This window comes from Vipera berus, assembly GCF_964194415.1.
Source record: "Vipera berus genome assembly, chromosome: 1".
NCBI classification, from domain to species: domain Eukaryota; kingdom Metazoa; phylum Chordata; class Lepidosauria; order Squamata; family Viperidae; genus Vipera; species Vipera berus.
This window is the reverse complement of record NC_138202.1, coordinates 193497585-193511447: the sequence shown is the minus strand read 5'-3', so window position 1 is coordinate 193511447 and position 13863 is coordinate 193497585. Positions and strand designations below refer to the sequence as shown.

Sequence of the window (13863 nt, the reverse complement as noted above, 5' to 3'; positions counted from 1 at the left end):
CCATAGTCCTTCCTTCAGGCAGGGGTGGTCGCAGACGCCTGGCTCTGCTCCATAAAGTCAGGAGCAGAGGCGCTGGCCAGCTGGGAGCGACCCAGGCTACGGGGGAGTTCGATCCTTCGGCCGCCCAAGCTGCAAGCTCAGGCAGCCCCGGAGAACTCGACCCCTACCTGGGGCCTCACCCCCTCCTCTTCTCCCGAGGAGGGGGCTTCAAATTCGCCCGAACAGCTGATCGGCGCTGTTTCGGGCGAAAAAAAACTCAGCTGAGCCGCGGGCAGCCCGGGAAGGCTGTCTCGGACTGGGAGAATTATTATCAGTGCTTGTTTGCCCCCACCGAACCGGTAAAGAAATTATTTTTAAACAGTTATTTGGTAAACCCTAGAACTCCTCCCCCTTGGCCACCAGTCTCAGAAAAGGAGATACAGTCCATCATTAAAAGCTTAAAGAGCAATAAAGCCCCAGGTGAGGATTTTTTACCAGCAAAATTATTTAAGAAATTGGTCCCAACTGGTGGGGCCCTGTATTAGCAGGTCTTTTTACACACATAAATAACACCTGCCATATACCAGATGGGTGGAAGATGGCAATAGTTGTCCCCATATATAAAAAAGGGAATAAAAAGGATCCTAGTAATTATAGGCCCATCAGCCTGATTGACATTGTAGCAAAAATATATGCTAGGTATCTTTTGAACAGAATTGAAATCTGGGTAGAGGAAAGCAACATCCTCACAGAAGAACAAGCAGGTTTTAGACAAAACAGATCTACTATTGATAACTGCTTTGTCTTGAACCACCTAATTGCCAAATATGCCTATAAGAGGAGACCCCTGTTTGCTGCTTTCATAGACCTTACAGCAGCATTTGATATGGTAAATAGAGACGTACTATGGAGTAAATTGACATCTCTTAAAATAAAACCCAGACTCCTGGCTTTGATTAAAACCCTTTACACAAGTACCTGTTTGAGGGTGCGGTATGGGGTTAATGGGGCCCTGACTAACAAGATTCACACAAATAAGGGGATAAGGCAAGGGTGTATCCTGGCCCCATTATTATTTAATTTATACATCAATGACTTGCCAGGGTTAATGAAGGATCCCATGGTACACATGCTGATGATCCTAAATACTTACTGTAATAGCTTGCTTTATGCTGATGATATGATTTTATTATCATACTCACAAGTAGGATTACATAGGCTATTAAGAAGATTCAGCTCTTATTGCCAGGATAACTCTCTAATCATTAGCAAATCTAAATAAAAAATAATGGTGTTTGGAAGAAACCATCAGAGACATAAGTGGCAATTAGATGGTGAACCAATTGAACAGGTTAACACCTTTGTATATTTGGGCATAACTTTTTCCAAGACTGGATCTTGGGCCTGCCATCATCAACGGAGTACATTTAGAGCAAAAGCCTGTTTGAATTTATTGCTCAAACTAAAGAACCATAGTTACCCAGGGTCCCTAGCCCCATTAATCAAGGTTTATAAGGCTAAGGTTCCCACAATGCTCTTGTATTGAGCAGAAATTTGGGGTCTTTACTCAACCACACTCCTAGAACAAACACAGTCCCAGCATTTGAGATGTATTTTGGGTGTAGATCCAAGAACATGTGCTGCAGCAGTTAGAGCTGAATTGGGAATTCATACAATTCAGGCATTATCTAAAATTAGAGCTTATAACTACTGGTGCAAAGTTAATGAAATGGAGAAACTAATAGACTCCCCAAATTATGCCTACTAGAGCAAATAAAACTACAATCACAAATCTCCTGGATCACCAAACTAAATTTTTTTTGTAAGAAGCTGTGGCCTTCCTGTCTCTTGTGTAACAGGAGAACAATCTAAAAAAGAGTTGCCCAAAGAATTAAGGATATAGAAGCACAAACTGATATAGCTATCCTTAGTAAGGTGGGTAACTTGAAATGGCTGAGTAAATACAAATGTACTTTTCAAGTAGACAGTTATTTGAAGTTACAACTCCCAAAACATCTTAGGGAGATATTTATGAGAGCGAGATTTGAACAGCTTGACACAATGGTCAGATATGGGAGATTTCATGCTATACTGTACAATGAGCATCTCTGCATTTGCGGAGCAGCAGAGGTAGAGGACCTGGCTCACATCCTATTTGACTGTTGCCTGTATAAGAGGGTGAGAGACAGGTATCTTGGTCTATATACCAAATGAATGACCCATTGGGATCCCCACATCAAAATAACCTACCTTATGTCCGGCCAGAACTTGAAAATAACATTTAACGTGGCACAGTACTTAAACAAAATGATCCGGTTGAGATCTGCATATGTGGGACTGATTGGGGTAGATTGCAAGGGCGATTCCGAAATATAATGTTATCATATTTTATCTATATCTTAAATTATTGTACATTATTACAATTTCATTTTAAATTGTATTTTATTACTATTTCATCTTAAATTGTATTTTATTTTAATTCCATTTTAAATTGTATTTTATCAAATTCCATTTTAAATTGATATGGCCCAAGGGCTAATCAATAAAGACTTATTATTATTAACCTAAGAAAATTGTGCTTCCTTTTTTTGGTTATTTGGCTATAACCTTTCATAGAATACAGTACAGATAATTGAACAAACTTTGTTGCATTACATTATTGATTAAATTATCCTTCCATTGATATATAATTTTATGGTACTACTCCAAAAAAAGTGGTGTTATTAGCCATCAGGTTTTAGGACCAGTTCTCCAAAATGTTCAGGCATCTTAGTTGATGACTGTGGAATCCTTTAAAATTTGGAATCTTTCTGTAAAGTTCTATTTAAAACACAATTCAAACAATTTGGGGCCAGTCTCTCTCAGCCCAACCCATTTCATAGGGTAGTTATTGTGGGAAAATCAGAGGAGGAAGAATCACTGGGTATGTTCATCAGTTTGAGTGGTTGTTTATAGAAATAATAGACAGAAAATAAACAAAAAATATAATAAAAATAAATAAAGGGGTGTAATGGAGATACACACACACACACATACATGCACACACACGTGTGTGTGTGTGTGTGTAGTACTCTTCATTTGTCACTAAACTGAGTCATGTCTATATATGACGCTGGTTTCCCCCACACACCCCTATCGCACTCAAGCCCAACTGCTTCCCCCCCACCCCAGTAAGCTAATCTGAAGTGCCTAAACAAAATAAATTTTATTTGTACCCTCCCAGGAAAAAGCCCCTCAGACTTGTTGTACCGTTTAACCATAACCTTTTGCTAGCCTAAGCTCTATCTTTATTTTTGTGTTTCCTCTGCTTGCGGTTATGCCTAGCTTCCTACAGAACCTACATCTTTCAAAGTAATTATCCTGCATGTGTCAAAGCCCCTACTTCTAAAAGCCTAAGTTACTCCATTTTACAACTATACTTCAGCTTCAGCTATGCCATTAGGATTAATTTTCTTCATAAGATCATTACACAATTTCTGATCTTATTATCCCCTACACAGAGAAAGTAAAATGATCTCGCTTTTGATCCACCCACTGCTGTTTTGTGAAGCACATCCCTTTGCCAAGAAGACTGTTCTCAGGCAGAGTTCCCTGAACATGGTGTTCCAAAGTCTCTCTTGTTTTGAATAGTATGTGCACTGTATCAGTCAAAGCCAGGGAACAGAATCAAGGACAAGAGGCGCTGAACTAAAGAGAGCCTGTCTTCCAAAAATATTCAATCTCACAACTATTCCATTCTGCAAAAATGAAAAGTATGTCCTTAATTTCCACTTGACTGAGAGACAGATTTATATACTGTAATGTATTGGGGTTTATACGTTTATAAACATCTGGGTTATTTTGTAGTACAAATATGTGAAACTGCTTTGGTAGGCTTTGGCAGATTTCACTAGTTCACATGTAGGACAGATTAAATTCCTCTTGGAAAAAAACCAAGGGCAAAGTTTAGAAGCCCTTTATTGAACAGAGCAGTCAGAGCAATCTCACAAAGAGAAGCCTAATTATACCTTGCTTTGAAATACATGCTGGAATCATTTCAGTTTTCAAAATTCCTTGTAATTTTTACTGAAGACTGCTTACTAAAAGAAAATGGATTGGACTGGAGCAATTTTAATTTTATTACTATTTGTTCTTGGAATTCTGTGCCTTTTGAAAAAGGGCAGTTCCAGGAATAACAACTCCCCCAATCTCCCTCCGGGACCCAAGACCATACCTATTTTGGGAAATCTGCACATGATGGATCTGAAGAGGCCTTACAAAACAATGATAGAGGTAAAGCCTGGTGATTAACAACCATCTTTACCATTTTTTGCCAAAACTTGTTGGGATGGGGCAAAATCCTGGTAACTTGGTCGAGTAAGTCTGATCTGCTCTCTGATGGAGTTTACTTTTATATGGAAATGTTCAAAACTGGAGATTTAGTTGGTATTTGAACATATGTAAATATTCTGGAAGGATTATTTCAAGAAAATCTTTTTGTTAATGAATGCAAAATGTTCTAATTGAATAAACAATTTTCTAATTCTTTGTTTAGATTTGCAGAAATGTTCAAACCCCAAGGAGGTTTGGGGATGAATCATATCTGGGAACCAGTAGTTCCCAAGCTGCAAGTAAAAAGCCGAGCCGGCCGACATTTGACAGTTGACAGCTGTCAAATGGCCGCCCGAAGCAACGACGCACGCGCACCGCCCAGCCGGCCGCCATTCCCGTTGACAGCTGTCAAAAGGGCTGCCGGGGGCCAACGCGCACGCGCCAGATTTGACAGTTCCCGGAACTGTCAAATCTGGAAGTCTTCAACCCGGTCCTCCGAGCTGAGCTAAGCGCCCAGCTGAGAGGAATTCCCTGTCAGCCGCACAGCTGTCAGAGTACTGTTAGTTGATTGGCCGTTCTCCGAACGGCGGGGAAATACCGCTACCTGATTGGCTACGCTGTTTGACAGTTCCCTATATAAACCCGGATTGTTTTGACAGTCAGCTGCCGGGAGCTGAACCAAATAAACGAGTTAACCTTGCCTACGGTCTCTCGCCTGTCTTTGTAAAGACAATTTACCTGGCGACGAGGATGGGATACCGGTGCCACAGAGCTGCCTGCTGAGTTAGCCTCCGCGAAGGAGTTCCGATCCCTCTCGCTGATAGTCACTGCTGAAGCCACATCGAGGGCAAAGGAACCCTTCGGCAGCTTGAACAGCACCGTGGATCCAGACCATGGCAAATTTAGGCCACGTCAGAGAGTTTGACGTCCGCCATCCCGAGGGATGGGAATCGCATTGGGGACAAGTCGAAGGCTACCTCGTAGTTAACAAGATAACGGAGGATCGCCACAAGGCTGCCGCCCTCCTGTGTCTCAGCGGGCCTGCCGTCTACGACATCGCCGTAGGGCTCTGCAGCCCAGACCCCATCGCGACCGTCCCCTACGCCGTACTAACCGACCGCCTCAGCAAGCACTTCATGCCCCGGCGGTCCGAGCTGTACTGGCGCCTCCATTTCGCCCGCCGCCGACAGCAACCGGGCGAAACGACCACAGCCTTCATCGCTGGGGTACGTCACGCTGCCCGCAGGTGCCAATTTCCCGACCTGGAAGACCGTATCAGAGATCAGGTCATCGTCGGTCTCTCCAACGAGCGGCTCCAGCGGAAATTGGTAGCCAGACCCACGTTAGACCTCGCCCAACTCACATTAGAGATCATGGCCTACAAAGATAGCCACCGTGAAGGCTCCCCGTCGTTCAGAAGCAGCCCGGCCGGGTCAGTCCACTACGCCGGGGAACCGGACGATGAGCAACCCGGAACCTTCACCGGCGTCGACGACATCATGTCCCGTTTCAGCAAAATGGGCACCGACCCCGGAAAGAACCGCAGGCCATTCAGGCCAACCGCCCCCGGCCCAAGACCCACCTCCGCAGGCCAAAAACCTAAGTGTGCCAGCTGCGGCGGGGCACACGCCAGAACCACATGTCGTTTCAGAAATGCCAGGTGTCACGGATGCGGGAAGACCGGGCACATTCGCTCCGCGTGTCGCAGCTCGAACCGGGAAACCCTCCACGAGCTTGAGGAGATTCCGGCAGGTAGGACCAGGGTTCCCCTTTCTGCCAGGGAAATTCCCCAGCCCTCAGTATTGTCCATTCGGGCCCAACAAAAAATTTCGCCCATCCACCATTTACAGCCCAAAATTAAGATCTGGGTCAAAATTCAAGGAGTGCCCTGTGAAATGGAGGTCGACTCCGGCTCCTCTGTTTCAATAATGTCCTGGGACACTCTCAAAAAGATTGGGTTTAAAATCAGACGCCGTATCCCCCTGCAGCCCTCCAAAATACTCCTTGCAGACTTCCAGGGGGCCGCCATCCACTTAAAGGGACAGGCACAAGTAAGGGTAGAATACAAAAAATTCCAGGGGCAATTAACAATCCAAATCACTGAGGCTCCCAGGGCCACCCTCATCGGGTTAGACTGGTTCGAGGCTCTAGGCATCCACCTGGAGGGCACCAACCGCATACAATCCCGAACATTAGAGCAGGTCTGCCAGGCGTTCGCGGACGTTTTCGACGGAACGCTTGGCAAATATACAGGTCCCCCTATAGACCTCAAATTAAAACCTGAGGTAGGTCCCATCCGCATCAAGGCAAGAAGGGTCCCCTTTGCGCTAAAACAAAAAATCGAAGCAGAATTGGACCATCTAGTCAGCCTGGGAGTCCTAGAACCAACAGACAGGGGAACCTGGGAAACCCCCATAGTGACACCAGTTAAACCAAACGGTGACGTGAGAATATGCGCGGACTATAAAGCAACAGTCAACCGCGCATTAAATCCCCACGCATACCCAGTGCCTGCTGTCAGGGACGTGCTGTCAGAAATAGGGTCCGGCTCAATATTCGCCAAACTCGACCTAGCGCATGCCTTTCTTCAGCTACCGGTCACCCGGGAAACAGCTGAAGCACAAACCATCGTCACTCACCGTGGCGCTTTCAAAGTAAACCGCCTCCAATTCGGCATCTCTGTGGCCCCTGGCATTTTCCAGGAGGTCATGGAAAAAACCTTAAAAGGAATCCCAGGTGTCTGCCCCTATTTCGATGACATACTCATCGCTGGGGAATCGGAAAACAACTTAGCAGACAGACTGCAGGAAGTACTATTAAGATTTAGAAAAGCAGGGCTCAAACTAAAACGTGAAAAATGTTCCATAGGTGTCCCATCAGCAGATTTCTTAGGCTACAAGATCGACTCGCAAGGAATTCACCCCACAAACTCAAAAATCCTTGCTATCAAGGCAGCCCCTACCCCAAAAAATAAAAACGAGCTCCAGGCCTTCCTTGGACTTTTAAATTTTTATCACGCCTTCCTACCAGGGAAGGCAACTATCGCAGAACCCCTCCACAGACTGCTCGATAAAGGGGCAGCCTGGCAGTGGACTACAGCCCACGAAAACAGTTTCAGGTCACTTAAACAAATGCTTTCCAGCAACGCAACTATTTCCCACTACCAGGAGGACAAACCTCTATGCATAGCCTGCGATGCATCCCCATATGGGATCGGAGCAGTTTTAAGCCATTTAGACAACAATGGCACCCAACCCCCAGTGGCATATTATTCCAGAACTCTTTCCAAAACGGAAAGAAACTATGCCCAAATAGATAAAGAAGCCCTGGCAATTGTGGCGGGAATTAAAAAATTTCACGATTACCTTTACGGTCGCCCTTTTGTGATTTACACAGATCACAAACCATTGTTAGGACTTTTCACTTGGGACCGTCAGACCCCCCAAATCTTATCTCCCAGGATGTTGCGCTGGACAACATTCCTCACAGCATACTCCTACCAATTAATATATAAGCCAGGACACCAAATGTGTCACGCTGACGGCCTCAGCAGATTACCCCTACCCCACACAGAGCCTGACCCAGCCCCAGCAGGCAACATCTTAGCTATTCAAGAGCTCCCAGAATGCCCACTGACAGCAAAAGATATCGCTACTGCAACTTCGTCAGACAAAACACTTAGCAGAGTGCTAGCATGGGTACACACAGGCTGGCAGACCTCTTGCCCAGGCACAGAGTTTCAGCCATATTTCTCCAGGCAAAATGAACTAACGTCACACTTAGGATGTTTACTGTGGGGGTGCAGGGTAATCGTGCCCACCAAACATAGGCCAAAAGTACTGGACACCTTACATGAGGGCCACCCTGGCATCGTAAAAACAAAAGCTTTGGCCCGCAGCTACGTCTGGTGGCCAGGAATAGACCAAGACATAGAAAAGTACATTGCTGGCTGCTACCTATGCCAAGAATCCCGCCCACTCCAACCCAGAGCCCCAATTCATAAATGGGAACTCACAAAAAACCCCTGGTCCCGCATCCACATTGATTATGCCGGGCCCTTCCAAGGACAGGTCTTCCTCATAGTTGTAGATAGTTATTCCAAATGGCTGGAGGTTCTCCCGGTTCACAGCACAACGTCTGCCGCAACCATTCAAGCCCTCAGGGGAATCTTCGCAACACACGGTCTCCCCGACGTCATTATTTCAGACAATGGCCCTCAATTTACTTCTCATGACTTTCAGATCTTCACGAGGAGAAATTGTATTAGGCATTCAACGTCGGCTCCCTTCCACCCGTCGTCCAACGGCCTTGCGGAGGTTATGGTGAGGACCACCAAAGACGCCCTCAAAAGAATCATCACAGGAAACTGGCACCGACGCTTGTCACAATTTCTCTTAGCCCACCATTCTACTCCCTGCACAACCACCGGCAAAAGCCCGGCCGAACTTAGATGGGGCCGCCGCCTGGTGACACGGCTCGACAGACTCCACCCCGACAGACTGGCAGCCGAAATGACACCAAACACCCAGCCAAAAACATTCTCCAAAGGACAAAACGTTTGGTCCCGAGATTATGGGGGAAGGGATAAGTGGGTTCAGGGGGTTATCCTGGACCAAACTGGACCATTATCATACACAGTGGACACTGGGTCAGGACTCATACAACGCAGACACACGGATCAGCTCCGACCCAGGTCACTACCCAACCCCTCTCTGCAACCGACTCTGGGTGAGCCTACGCCAGCCGACACCCCCGGACCCGATGAATTCCTCCCCCAGGACCCACAACCATCTGCTGAGCCCCACCTAGAAACAACCCCTCCAGCCACGCAACCCGAAGGGAGCAACCCCTGTCCCCGACGATCCAGCCGAGCCAGAAAACCCCCCGCATACCTCGCGGACTTTGAATGGAAGGGAAACCCACCATCTGTTAAAGAACCTGTTAACCATACTGTTTTAAAATGTTCAACTGTTGTTATGCATAACATACCTGTTCAGGGGGGGGGGAAAGGGGGTGAATCATATCTGGGAACCAGTAGTTCCCAAGCAGCAAGTAAAAAGCCGAGCCGGCCGACATTTGACAGTTGACAGCTGTCAAATGGCCGCCCGAAGCAACGACGCACGCGCACCGCCCAGCCGGCCGCCATTCCCGTTGACAGCTGTCAAAAGGGCTGCCGGGGGCCAACGCGCACGAGCCAGATTTGACAGTTCCCGGAACTGTCAAATCTGGAAGTCTTCAACCCGGTCCTCCGAGCTGAGCTAAGCGTCCAGCTGAGAGGAATTCCCTGTCAGCCGCACAGCTGTCAGAGTACTGTTAGTTGATTGGCCGTTCTCCGAACGGCGGGGAAATACCGCTACCTGATTGGCTACGCTGTTTGACAGTTCCCTATATAAACCCGGATTGTTTTGACAGTCAGCTGCCGGGAGCTGAACCAAATAAACGAGTTAACCTTGCCTACGGTCTCTCGCCTGTCTTTGTAAAGACAATTTAGGGGAAATATAAATGCTCTTAAACTGAATGACTGAATATATATTTAGAGGCACATTTTTGTTTGCACGTTTTAAGCAGAAGTCATTAAATCTATTTCTGAAATGAACAATAACACAAACAAAATTTCCTTCCCCTTGTTTATAAAGAGGGAGAGAGGTGGAATGCCTGATTTTCAGATTCATGTGTAGAATATCTTTTAAATTCTGTCCTTAAGGAATTCTTTTGATTACTTTCAAAAGCTACTAGGGACACCACTGGAAAGTTTTTATATGATCTTTTCTACAACATATTGGTGGCTCAGTTCCTCTTTTATGAAATTCTACTCTATGTCCAGCACAAAAGGCTTAATGGCATTTTCCAAACAGAGATATAAGTGTATCTCTTGTGCAGGCATAATTATCATGAAAATGGAGGACTCAAGTTATACTTTCCATAAATGTAAAGTGGTGTGATAACTTGAGGAAAAACTGGAGGCAAGCCAAAGGACTAAAACTCCAGACACTCTGAGCTTCAGTATTGAACATGATAAGCATGACAAATTCTTATTAAATTCAGAGGTCTCTGTAAAAAGAACATATCAAGTAAAATGAATCAGAAGTCTCTGTCCAAACAAAACACAGTAAAGAAGATGGACTAGATAACCTACAAGGTCCCTTCTCACTATTCTATTCTATTCTATTCTATTCTATTCTATTCTATTCTATTCTATTCTATTCTATTCTATTCTATTCTATTCTATTCTATTCTATTCTATTCTATTCTATTCTATTCTATTCTATTCTATTCCCAACAAAATGGGACGGAGGGGAATCCTGTTGCACTGTGTGTAAGGAATCACTACACTTCTACAGAAATACAAAACACTAGGGATAAAAGCCTTCTTGAAAATATTTGGATAAATATTGTAAAAGAGGATTGTAAAAGAGCTGATGTGAAAAACAGGGAAAAAATAGATCCAAGCAACTACAAATCAATCAGCCTACAAATCAATCAGCCTGACTGAACTCTGACCCTTTTATGACTTGTGGTGAGCCTTGGTGGAGCAGTGGGCTAATGCCTCCTTAAGTAACACCAGCTGCCTGCAATTAGTGCAGGTTCGCATCCCACCAGGCTCAAGGTTGACTCAGCCTTCCATTCTTCCGAGGTAGGTAAAATGAGGACCCAGATTGTTGGGGGCAATTAAGCTGACTTTGTAATAATGCCGCTTGGGTGTGTGTGTGAAAGCCCTAATAAGCAGGCATATACATAGAATGAAGGCTACTGCTAAGCTTGTAAGCTGCCCTGAGTCTTCGGAGAAGGGCGGGATATAAATGGAATTAAAATAAAAAAAATAAATAAAAATAGTTGGGAAGATCCTGGAAAAGATAATCAAGCAATAGATCTGCGAACACCTACATAGAAGCAAGCAAAGTTATAACCAGAAGCCACATGAGTTTATCAAAAACAGCTCATGCCAAACAAATCTTATTTCATTCTTTGACAAAATGACTAAATTAGTGGATGAGCAAAATGCTATGGATAGTATACTTGGATCTCAGTAAGGCATTTGATAAAGCAGACCACAACCTACTACTTTGTAAGATAAAAAATGTGTGATAAATAGCATCTTCACCAGATGGATTTGTAACTAGCTGGCTGCATTTAATACCTATCCTCTACATCTACATGGAGAGAAGTATGCAGTAGGGTACCCCAAGGTTCTGTCTTAGACCTAGTACTCTTCATCATCTTCATAACCAATTTAGATGAGGAGATAGAAGGGGAACTCAACAAATTTGCAGATGACACCAATCTAGGGGCAACAGCCAACTCTTTAGAAGATAGGTCAAGATCCAAAAAGATCTTGACAGACTTGAACACTTGGCCCTATCCAAAAAAATGAAATTCAGTGGTGAGTAAGGTTTTACACTTAGGCAACAAAAATCAAATGCACAGGCATAGAATAAGTGGATGAACAACAGCAACTGTGAAAGGAATCTAGGAGTCTAAGTCTGACAACCACTTAAGTATGAGCCAGCATATGTTGAAGCTGCCAATGTCAATGCAGTCTTAGGTTGCATCAACAGAGGAATAGTATTAAGATCACGTGACTAGTTCTGGTCAAAAAAGATTTTGGGACTCTAGAAAGAGTGCAGAGTAGAGCAACAAAGATGATTAGGGGTTCTAGTGGACAACAACTTAAATATGTGCTGCAGCCACAAAAAAGCCAGTGTAGTCCTAGGCAGCATTAAAAGAGGAATAGCATAAAGTTTACATGAAGTGTTAGTACTGCTTTATAATGCCTTGGTAAGATGACATTTGGAATACTGCATCCAGTTCTGGTCACCACGATCCAACATACTGAGTCTCAAGAAAGAGTTCAGAGAAGTACAACAAAGATGATTAAGGAACTGGACACTAGAAAACAGGAGATCTGAGTTTAAGTCCTGACTTTGGGTGAGTCATTCTCTTTCAGCCCAACTTATCTCACAGAGTTGTTGCTGTGGGGAAAATAAGAGAAAGAAGGTGTGTTGGATATGTTTGCTGCCTTGAGTTATTTGTAAAATTAATAAAGGTGATAAATAGATAAACAAACAAACAAATATTGAAACAAAGAGAAAGACTAGGGATGACATAATAGCAGTCAAGCTATTCTCCAAAGTACTTGAGGCAGAACAAGAAGCAATGGGTGGAAGCTTGTTAAAGGTAGATACAATCTAGAGCTTAAGAGAAATTTTCTGACGGTGGGAACTATTAATCAATGGAATAGATTACCTTCTGGGGTTGTGGGTTTTCAAAAATATACTGGACAACAATTTGAGTGGGATGGAATAAGGCTCCCACCTTGACCAGAAGGTTGGATTAGAACAGAGTCCCCCAACCTTTTGGGTGCCAGGAACCAGTTCCATGGAGGGTGGTTTTTCCATGGACCAGTAAGGCGTGGTTTTGCCCACTGCCTGGATTCTGTGCATGCACAGATGGTACTTTGCTCACTTGCACAGCATGGTTCCTGGTGGGGGGGTGGACCAGTGTCAGGCCACAGCCCAAGATTTGGGGACCCCTTGACTAAGAAGACCACCATGGTCCCTTCCAGACCTATGGTTCTATGATTCACAGGATGTACTGTACAAACAATCTTGTTCCATCATATTAGAAACCTTTTCACAGCTTTTCTACTGCATGAGGATCTTTTGTTACATAAGCATTTTTAAATATAAGATAAATATAGTCTATATAAATATTAAAAATTATAAAGAAGCTTATACCATCACAGTTCTCAATAGAACTGTTACATACTGACATTATATGGATGATCTCCCGGCCCGAGAACAACCAGGGACTCCCTACGCGTGCAGCCGTTGACAGATGACAGCTGTCAAAAGGCTGATGGAAGAAACCACACACGCACACAGGCCGGCAACAGCCACTGACAGTGACAGCTGTCAAAAGGCTGCGCAGGCGCAAGAACCGGCCTGGCTGACAGCCACAAGCTCTCAGAATGCCAGCTCCTGAAACACGACTCCCCTCAGCCGGTAAGCCAGCCAGCTGATGGATTCCCCGGCCAAGCCGCGCAAGCGCAATCGCCCGGGAGCTGTCAAAACTACCGGCAGGCTATTGGTCGCCGCCCTCGAGGTGGCAGAATACAGTTTCCTGATTTGTTGTTACAGTTGACAGTTCACCATAAAAGGACGAGTTTCTCCGCTTGTCAGCCGTCCGGAGCTGAAGCGAATAAAATGTTTGGAACCCAGCCTGCCGTCTCTCTGATCATTGTCTGAGATAATTCAAGAACAGAAAAAGGAAATAATATCTCTGCCTTTGAATTTTGACTCATACTTTCTTTTTCTCCAAAAAAATATTAATTTTCTATTATTATATTTGATTAATGCTTAATAAACATCATGTTGTCTGAGTTAATTTGTTTGAATAATAATAATAATAATAATAATAATAATAATAATAATAATAATAATAATAATAATAATAATAATAATAATAATAATAATAATAAGTTGGAAGGGACCTTGGAGGTCATCTAGTCCAACCCCCTGCTCAGGCAGGAAACCCTATACCATTTCAGACAAATGGCTGTCCAGTCTCTTCTTA

General features: G+C 44.4%; 2 protein-coding genes across 2 annotated transcripts in view; both read left to right on the top strand.

The window, feature by feature from the left end:
- The window catches only part of LOC308676662 (uncharacterized protein), a gene marked incomplete at its 3' end in the record, with an annotated part of 269324 nt that overhangs the window by 50602 nt on the left and 204859 nt on the right, over positions 1-13863 (top strand). The gene's annotated exons all lie outside the window — the stretch shown is intronic.
- The window catches only part of LOC308660272 (cytochrome P450 2K1-like), a gene marked incomplete at its 3' end in the record, with an annotated part of 43389 nt that continues 33156 nt past the window's right edge, over positions 3631-13863 (top strand). Inside the window, exon 1 of the mRNA XM_081314527.1 lies at positions 3631-4251. Within this exon, the coding sequence (XP_081170653.1) occupies positions 4069-4251 (183 nt within the window). The 5' untranslated portion in view covers positions 3631-4068. The remainder of the gene's footprint in view (positions 4252-13863) is intronic.